Here is a 10,823-nt window from a genome sequence, read left to right as displayed (position 1 = left end):
ACTGGACTGAAGCAGCTCAGCTTTACTTGATTCTCCATCAGTCATTTTTTTTAGACAAATCAGCGAGTCTCGAATCTGATCATCAGGGGCCAGTTGTTCAAATGTAATCTGATTGGATTTTGGCCATCGGATTGGATCAAATCTTGAAAATGGGTTGTTAAAAAAAAAGAAAATAAAAAGGATTCTGTTTTCGGATTAGATCACAAAATCCAATCTTGGCTTTGATCAGGATTAAATCCTCGGTTTGTGTTGTTCAGAACGTTTTAGTAAGATCGGGATACTTTTGATCCCCCCAAAAAACGGGATTATTCTGATCCCAACAGAAGAGTGGATTTCAGGAAAAAAAATGTAATAAAACTTATTACAAATACAACATTTGTAACGTAATATATCCCCAAATCCCCAAACAGCTGTCGATATCAAACAAAAATATTATATTTAATTTAAAGTAGTGCTGTCAAATGATTAATCGCGATTAATCGCATCCAAAATAAAAGTTTTTGTTTACATAATATATGTGTGTGTACTGTGTTTATTTATTATGTATATATAAATACACACACATTAAGTATATATTTTGAAAATATTTACATTTATATTATTATATTCTATATAAATATATTTAATATATAAACATAGCATATTTTTCTTAAATATATTCATGCATGTGCTTGTATTTATATATACATAATAAATATACACAGTACACACTCATATATTATGTACACAAAAACCTTTGTTTTGGATGCGATTAATCGCGATTAATCGTTTGACAGCACTAATAAATACATATATAGAGCAAACCGAGAAACAGTTAGCTATAGGCCTAGTGTCTGAATTATCATGTTAAATTAAGTTGGCAATGTTGTCCAATAGCATCGCATCTTTATAGATTTGACAGATGAATATGTAGAAATCACATTGTCTAGAGTGCCAGTGGCACATGACAAGACCAAGACAGTAGATGCTTGTTTTAGCTGTATTTTCACAATAACATACTATAAAACCACTTTTAAGTGGCTTCTCGTGATGTCTGTTTGTTCATATATTCTCATAACATCCTGCACACTTTGACCTATTTCTGAACTTTATATTGCAGCTATCAAACAAAAGTTGTGATTTGTCATATTTTACTGTGGACAGATGTCGTTACACATTTGGTCAAACTCCACTTCTTGACTGCAACGCAAACAACATGGAAGTCTTCATAATAGACCAGGCACAATACTGTGAGGCTTATGTAATTGTCATAACAGCTCAAAAAACAGTCAAATATGGACATAAAGCTTTTTAAAGTTTGACTCATGATTGTGTGGTGATTGCTTTGAGAGAAAAATTCAGCAGATAACAAACAATTTAGGGTGACACTTTAGTTTAGAGGCCAATTCTCATTATTAACTAGTTGCTTATTTACTTGGCTGTTTATTAGTACTTATAAATCACATATTAATGCCTTATTCTGCTTGACCATATTTTGGATCCCTTAATCTTACACCATCCCAAAACTTAAATGCTACCTTACTAACTATTACTGACTAAATAAGCAGAAAATGAGTTGAGAATGAGAGAATGTTTATTGAGTTAATAGTGAGAATCTGTCCCCAAACTACAAATATAAACATAAAATAAAATTATTTATAATGATTCTAATAATAAAAGAGATTCAATGATTGTAAATGTTATAGTGCATTACTATGTTGATAGTGTCAAATATGGCTATTCTGTGGACAAAATTTCATTAAGCACTGCCGCTATTTTCACTTTTAGCACTTTTAGTACATATATTCTCAAGTAATGTTTAAAGGTAAATTAACTGCGGAGTTTCCAAAGCAGCGCATTTTACGTGGAGCAACAGCAACACCTGGAGAAAAACTGAAGAATAACACGGTGTGCATCATGTCACGACAGACTAAAGGAGACTTTACAATGTTTTATAATTGTAATCAATATTAAGACATAGTCCTCAGCTCAGTATATTTTAATGCGTTTCAATGTCATACAAATAATTTTTCTAACAGATAATAAACAGATAAGGAAACACAAACTTTGACGAAGCTAGCAAAAAAGAAAAGCTGTCAATAGAAACATGAAGAGGGAAGAATTCACCATGAAAAATTATAATAATTAGATTGAAAAAAAATATCTCAACCAGACAAATTAAGTAGAAAAACTCCCTAGTCAATAAAATTAAGTCAGCCACAGTCAAATTATGGTCCCTCTGGTTGGTCTACTACCTGTTTGAGAATAAAGAACAGTTAAAACAACATCAAGGAGCTTTTTATATAGGCTATTGTATTCCTCTAGAACTCAGTGTTACCTTTTTGAAGAGCTTAAGGCCAAAGTAATTAGTTGCCATGTTCTTCAGTTTGGTTGCACCACCAACTTTGCATCGCACATATCCATATAGGTTTGCCCACTGCAGCACAACTCCCATGATCACAACCGCCTGCGTGCACACACACACACACACACACACACATATATACACTTTTATTTTGTATTTTGGATGCGATTAATCGCGATTAATCATTTGACAGCACTACTTTAAAGTGTTTTTTTTATCATTGATTGTAAACTACATTTGCACAATCATCAGAGACGGACCAGTCAGAAGTAGTTATTTGTGTAAATGCAATGCAAAACTAAATGCAAAACATTGATTGATTGATTTACAAGCATCTGAATTTCATCATATAAATACCAGGATCTGAACCAAACTGCATATTAATAAAACTGAGCTGTTTTCCTTCATATTCTCACTATATCAGACTATATGAGCCATAAAAACCTGATGCATCAAATATAATACAAAACATAAAACACATATGCAAACTTAAATTTATAATAAATACTGTAAATATTTTGTTTCAAGGCCAACTTTTGCATTTCAAATAATTTACATTTTTGACTTTATTAAAACATAGAAACACGACATTAAGCAAAAGAAAATTTGTTTTGTGTTTTGTTATCTATTATTTTTTTGTATGCCTGATTATTTTGTCTTCACCTATTTTTGGTGTGTTAATTATTTAATGCTTGAATAAATTAGTCCAAGATATGATGGCACAATATCTGAATGATTATGTCATTAACGAGCAAAGAGCATCTCAAGTGCTTCAGTTCATAAACTCGGATGTGTTTCTGGGTCAAAGTGGCTCTGATGACGCATATTATCTTTAACACATGATCTCTGGCCTTGTATTGCAGTCATAAATAAAGGACAGGAACGCTGTCTTCACCTCCTGGCAGTACTGCAGGATTCCCTCTTTTGTCCCGATGCAGCTCTTGCTTCCGGACGGATCGGGTTCCCATTTCCCGGTCTGAACGTTGATGTGCATGTTGGGTTTCCCGCAGAACATGGCGATCTGCGGCTCGGCAAACAGTCCGGTACCGGAGTCCGACGGCACCTGCGACAGAACACAAGCATGAGCTCTTCATTAAAAACCTCGCTTCACTCTGAAATACAGCACATTATGGAAGTGAATGAGTTTGAATGCATTCATGTTCTTATGCTTTTTATGAATAAATGTGACCCTGGAGCACAAAAGCAGTCTTAAGTTGCTGGGGTATATTTGTAGCAATAGCCAACAATACATTGTATGGGTCAAAATTATTGATTTTTCTTTTATGCCAAAAATCATTAGGATATTAAGTAAAGATCATGTTCCATGAAGATATTTTGTACATTTCCTACCGTAAATATATAAAAACTTACGTAATATGCATTGCAAAGAACTTCATTTGAACAACTTTAAAGGCGATTTTCTCAATATTTAGATTTTTTTGCACCCTCAGATTCCAGATTTTTAAATATTGTCCTATGCTAACAAACCATACATCAGTGGAAAGATTATTTATTCAGCTTTCAGATGATGCATACATCTCAATTTCAGAAAAATTGACCCTTATGACTGGTTTTGTGCTCCAGTGTCACATATATGTTGAATTCATATAGAAAAACGTAGGAAATGTATGCAAAATGACAATAGCAAACACTATAGTATACTAAAGTATGGTTCAAAAACACTATAGTATTTTTTCACGTGGGCAGATTTACTAAAGACGCGGAGTGAAGAATTAGCTCTGAAAATGCGTGGACAGTTATTTTTGCATCTGAACTTACTGAATATGCATTTGTAGGAGTTTCCCTTTCAGACGCAAAATTTATGGGAGGAGAGTATTTAAAACGAATCACGCAACGCGATTTACTAACGTTTGCCCTCGTCAAATTACTAGTATTTGCACACGTATTATACACATGAATACTGCATTAACGAATAATTTCTGAAACGATTCACTCAATCTGAACAAGAGCTGTTGGGCGTGATTGACAGGCCTAGCAATGGTAACTAAGGTGGGCGGGGCTTAGTGAGAGATCAGAGGATTTGAGTCACATGACCTCCTGCTGTCGGATCACACCTGCTGACCGTAAACCATCATGCATTGTGAGCCATGAATTAGCAACATCTGAAGAAAAACATTTTCTCAAGTGAAACCTGTTAAAAATCAACCACTGAGCAAATATTTCATCAAACGACATTAATATGTGAGTAACTGTGTTGACTTATGAGACTGAACATTAACTACCGCAGTCAGCCACTGGAAAACTAGTATAAATGACCAAACCAGCCCAATCCACTTCCACACTCAATCACACACTGAACTGAAAACCTAATATCACAGTAACAGTATATACTATTTATATATGTATGAATGAATGAATGATGCATTTGATGCAACTGCTCTAAGAAAGTGCGGCTTGACTCTTTGAACTTTGCACACTTTAATGTTCGTTCACTGAACAATAAGACTGCTAAAATGTATTATTATTATTATTATTATTTGTATAGCGCTTTATTGTGTATTGCTGTACACCCAAAGCGCTTTACAATCATGTGGGGGGTCTCTCCTCAACCACCACCAGTATATATAGTATATATCAGTCAGGCTGGGTTCTGTCCCGTGTGACGGTCAGATGAATGTCTGTCCATCTGCTGAGCTCTTGTCACATTTACATGCGAATACAGCGCTGTGATTGGGATGAGTGTTATCAGAGCAGCTCAGGACCTGTGTGTGTGTGTGTGTGTGTGTGTGTGAGATTGGGATTAGATGGACGGGCCAGAACAACACCTCACACCTGAATACTGCTGGCTTCCGGTGTCATTTGTTTTCATGAAATTTAGAATATTCCCCTTATTTATTTCCTAGATGCATTTTGTTTTCAGCCATGCTCAGTGTTATTCTTTGTTGCATTTATAGTTTTTTTTCTGTTGTACAAAAGCAGTGCTGAAATAAAATGAAATACATTTTTTGATCCAGCAGCTGTGAAACCTCATGCCACGATCGCCAGCACCGCTCTTACACACACACACACACACACGCACACGCACACACACACACACACACACACACACACACATTTGTGTGTGCACTGTAGCACACAGTGGACGTCCGCTTTGGGAATAAACAGGAGCAGGAAGCAGAAAGAACCGCCCATGAACCACTTTACTGAAGAAAGATTGTTTCTGCCATATTTGTGAAATTTACTAGTAATTTCTGAATGGTAATGAATGGTAAAACAATAAAGTAAAAATTAGAAGAAAAAAAAAGTCATAAGCAATTTTTTGAAGTATGTTTTACAAGAAAATACTACTTTCAGTCAATGTTTAATTCAAAATTACTTACCATTTCTTTGCAATTTTCTGTAAAATTTACAAGCAATTTGTGAGTGAAATTTGTTCCAAAGTACATTCATTCATTAAGCAGTCTTTTACACCCCCCCCAAAAAAAACACAAGCAATCTTTCAAAAGAGTATTGAATAAAAAAATCTAAAATACTATTTCAGTCCTTCAAAATGTACTGTTTAAATCAGCGTAATTATGTATAAATTTACTAGCAATTTCTGAGCAAAAATAGTTTTTTTTCAGCAATTTTTGCAAAGATTGTTGAAGTAGGCCAGTCTTTCAGTCTTTAAAAAAATGTCATGTGTAATTCAATGTGCTCTCACCATTTATTTGTAAATATTTGTGAAATTTACTAGTTATTTCTGACTGAAATTGTTCCAGTCACATTTAGTCATTATCCATATAAAGAGAGTATAGCAAGCAATTCATCATATGATGCAATACGAGCATACTAAATCCCACACCAGCTTTTCTCAGTGCATGAAATGCATTAGTGTTTTTTTAAGCGAAATGAATAGTAGTCCTACTGAACTACTGAACCTGATGACATCTACACAGTGATTCTCACGCTACTGTATCAACATCACTTCAGCTCTATTTACAAATCAGCTCCAAAACGAGAGGAAGACTGAAACGCTGAGGAAGGAGAGCAGAGACGGGTGCAGCTCTCTCTCTCTCTCTCTCTCCAGAGAAACACTATATATAGAACGACCGAGAGAAGAAACCCACGAGACCACGACACATCTGCAGTCCTACAATTACTGCATCTGATGCATTTCAGCTCAACAGCACTGCTTTAAGGAGAAATCTCCATTTGTGACCCTGGAGCACAAAACCAGTCTTAAGGGTCAATTTTTCAAAATTTAGATTTATGCATCATCTGAAAGCTGAATAAATAATCTTTCCATTGATGTATGGTTTGTTAGGATCGGACAATATTTGGTCGAGATACAACTATTTGAAAATCTGGAATCTGAGGGTGCAAAAAAATCTAAATATTGAGAAAATCATCTTTAAAGTTGTTCAAATGAAGTTCTTAGCAATGCATATTACTAATCAAAAATTAAGTTTTGATATATTTACGGTAGGAGATTTATAAAATATCTTCATGGAACATGATCTTTACTTAATATCCTAATGATTTTTGGCATAAAAGAAAAATCTATAATTTTGACCCATACAATGTATTATTGGCTATTGCTACAAATATACCCCAGCGACTTAACACTGCTTTTGTGCTCCAGGCTCACATTTAACAATGCAAAAGCTGAACTGAAGACAATGCAAACCCACCAGTGTGTTCTTACTGTATCTATCATAAACCAGGCGAAAACTGAACGTTCGTTTGCTTATAAAAGCTGAACAAGAAACAATCATTTCGCAAATAGTATAATAAATCAGTATAAGCTGATAACAATAATAACTGCAGCAGTTTCACATTTATTTGTAGAGATTTTCACAATAAATCATTTCAAAGCTGCCTTATAGAAAATTAAACAATGCCATTATTTACGTATTTGCTCTCAAATCAGTTAAAAGGGTATTTAATGCATGAAACGAGTAAAATCTACTTTAAAAACAGTTCATTTATACATTCGTTTTGGGATGTTATACATAAAAAAAAATGTACCCATGTTTTACTAGACTGTTACAAGACTTCAATGAACAAATTAATGATGTTGAATCGTATTTATTCAAATGCACTAATAAACAGCAATATGTATCGACATATATTTTACTGACACATTTCAAAACATGAAAAATGCTACAGGGAGATCAGTGTTATTATGGTTTTTATTAATATTTTGAATCATTTAAAATCATTTTTATATTTTCTGTTTTTATATACATTTTATTTTAATGTTGTTTTTTAATAGTTTTAATAGTAAACGTTCATTTTTAATAGTTTATTAATTAGTTAAACTAAATTAAAATGAGAAATATTGCATTGACAACTAGCTGGAAAAAATTAAAATCTTAATTGTAGTCATTTAAAGCATAGAAATTGTTTTTTAATGGTTTCATTTTAGTTTTAGTTAACTACAATAATAACCCTAAGGGAGATTTTCAGAAACATTTCTGAGTGATAATCGATTCATTTTTATTCATATGCACCAATAAACAGTAATAGATTTCACTGTATGTATGATTATATATCAAGGCTAAAGGCCTGTAAGTTCATTTGCTTATAAAAGCAATAAAACTCCTCTGCTTAACATTTGAGGAAGCACTGATTTCACAAATTAATCTGTATAAGCAATATCAAGATGACAATAATAACCGCAGCTGTTTCACATTTATTTGTAGCTGTCCTCACAAATTACAAATCATTTCAAAGCTGCTTTACAGTAAACGTGTGTAAACAGAAAAATATATGACATTATTTACATATGTGATCTTAAAAGGCCATTTAATGCATAAAAATACAGTCAAAATCTAGTTAAAAACCCAGCTTTTCACTAAGCAATGAATAATACTTTTTGATTTTTGGGAAAAACCTGCATATGCAATGCTTCTTCATGTCACTAAAACTACTATTATTGCAATTTATGCATTAAAACTAAACGGGTCAGAGTAATAAATTCATCATAACTGTGAGATATATAAATATATGACATATTACATTTACATTTAGTAATGTAGCAGATGCTTTTATTCAAAGCGACTTACAAATGAGGACAACGGAAGCAATCAAAGAGAGCAACATAATGCATTATTATAAATTAACATTTAATGCATTAAATACAATAATTTTATTTAAAACAGTTTTTTACTGTATCATGAATCATATCTATCTATTTATTTTTATTTATATGCACCAATAAACTGCAATATGCATGTACATATATTTTACTAAAACATTTTAAAATAATAAAATTGCGATGAGATCAGTGTTATTTTTTAATTTTAATTAGAGAGTTTTTATTAATTTGATTTTTTTTTAAAAATATTTCCTGTTTTCATTTTAATGTTAAAGTTTTACAAATTTTATTGTGTGCTTTTGTCATTTTAGTATTTTTTTTTTTTTTGTATGTCTATATAGTATTTATTATTGTTTATTTCAGTTTTAGTTATTTTAGTACATCAAGTTACACTAAATTAAAATGAGAACACCTGCCTTGGCAACTACCTGAACATATTTATATTCTATATTGTATTTTAGTTCAGTTAATGTTTGTTTTATTTCAAGTAAAGAAAATGTTTTTTTTTAAACAGTTTTAATTTTAGCTTGTTTTAGTCAACGACGATAACCCTGGCAGAGACGTTTGTAAATATTTCTGAATAACAACGCAAATGAATTGTTGATGATTAATCATATTCATTCATTTTTAATTATGTGAAGAAATAAACAGTAATATCTACATGCATATTTTATGCACATATGTCTTAATATACATGAAGAGATTTCTGTGAGCGTTTCTGATTGATAATGCATATAAAAAATGTTTGAAAAATCAGAGTTTTGAACAGATTAATTGAAACACAAGAGATTGGGAATAACTGCTGCTAGTCTAACAGCACCTTCAATATTCAGATAAATAGAACGCATCTAATTCATTGCGATATTGTTGTTTAATTCTGTAAAATTACTGAAATCTGATCATGAACACTAGCTATTTATGGGCCAGCGCTACAGGGAGGTTTCGCACAAACTCCTCCTGATTGCACAGAAAGCTGTTGTGTTGGCTGTGAGTATCGTTTACCTGCTGACACGCATGTTACAGCCAACAAAGCCTCTCATTCAGAGCACAAACCCATCTCAAAGCTCGCCTCTCAGTGCCAGCCATCCCAGTGTGACCTTTACAGACTTCTGAATACAAGCGGATGACTGGCTAACTGAAGCACAAACAAGACAACATGCAATATGATGTTTATGCAAGGTACAGATGAAAACAAACACAATTCTGCAGCCGTTTATATTACTGTATGTGCAATCAAAAATACGCTGTGATACCACAATGCACTGTTTATTTGGCCAAAAACGTTCACAGAAATCTCCAAGTTAATATAGCTTGATGAAAACATGGGCAATTATTATTTAGATCACCATATCAGTGGATATAAATATAAAAAAGCATAAAAATTAAAAGTGCATTAAAAGTGACAAAAGTGCATGGGAAAACAGGTCATTATTGTTCATTTTACTTCTTGCAATTAAACTCTGGCATTATTGGCTGAAATGATGCTTCCTCTGGTTGACAAACAGAAAAATACGTAAACATTAAGATGCATATTAAATATATCTTCAACTGGCAGAGGAACACATAAAAGGCCATTTTTTAGCTCTATCACCCAGTCCGGGTTCCAATACTATAGTATAAACGTTTCCTGAACACACCGCGTGAGTTTATCTGCTTTAACATTTTTCCACGAGCGTGAAACATCTATCAAACCCTGGATTTCTAGACCTTTTGGTGGCAAGACCGACAAAACCACAATCCACCAAAACACTGTAACTAATAGCCGATCAATATCTTTACTCTGCAGCACAATAAACAGCAACATCCCATTACGGTCTCAAAAATGACTCTGCATGTGCTTCAGGCCAGTGCTGTTTACATCATTCATTCTCTCATTACACCGGTGGAATCTGAGGGTAATACCATGGTATTTTATACACAGATGATTACAATATTCACATATCATGGTATTGGCACGGTACCCCAATGCTCATCCAAAAATACCGTGGTTTATTCCCCAAAAAAACCACAGCACCTTATCCTTTAAGAGTCTAGGAATGGTGAGAATAGAGTGGAGACACGCACTGACTGCGGTGTGGAAAAGTACAGGCTTAGACCAACCCAGAGACAATGTGTCTTACAGTAAAAATACACTTAAACTGATTGTTAGCGTTTAAAAATAGCGCGTTCCTCGAAACACAATGTAGCTCCAGGCGCCATCTTTGGGGGCGTTCACACACAACGCGTTCCTCTGAACGGAACGGAACGCATTTAGCGATATCAGCGCAATGATTCATTTTATCGAGTCATGTTTGAAAGAAACATCGCCTAACAAAGGCTGAGGAAAGATCAAAGGCATCCCGACGTCAGAAAAATCATCTTCACACACACACACACACACACACACACACTCACTCTCTCTCACACACACACACACACACACACACACACACTCAC

At 33.6% G+C, this 10,823-nt stretch overlaps 1 protein-coding gene across 3 annotated transcripts in view; it reads right to left on the bottom strand.

Annotated features, from left to right (window-relative positions):
• The window catches only part of LOC107698920 (amyloid beta A4 protein-like), a 39,437-nt gene that overhangs the window by 26,095 nt on the left and 2,519 nt on the right, over window positions 1-10,823 (bottom strand). For all 3 annotated transcript variants that reach the window (XM_016500059.1, XM_016500058.1, XM_016500060.1), the window contains exon 2: window positions 3,240-3,407. In XM_016500059.1, the coding sequence (XP_016355545.1) occupies window positions 3,240-3,407 (168 nt within the window). The remainder of the gene's footprint in view (window positions 1-3,239; window positions 3,408-10,823) is intronic.

This window comes from Sinocyclocheilus anshuiensis, unplaced genomic scaffold (assembly GCF_001515605.1).
Source record: "Sinocyclocheilus anshuiensis isolate Anshui unplaced genomic scaffold, SAMN03320099.WGS_v1.1 scaffold1854, whole genome shotgun sequence".
Taxonomy (NCBI): domain Eukaryota; kingdom Metazoa; phylum Chordata; class Actinopteri; order Cypriniformes; family Cyprinidae; genus Sinocyclocheilus; species Sinocyclocheilus anshuiensis.
Note: the sequence above shows the minus strand (reverse complement) of the source record. Positions and strands in the feature narration are given on the sequence as shown.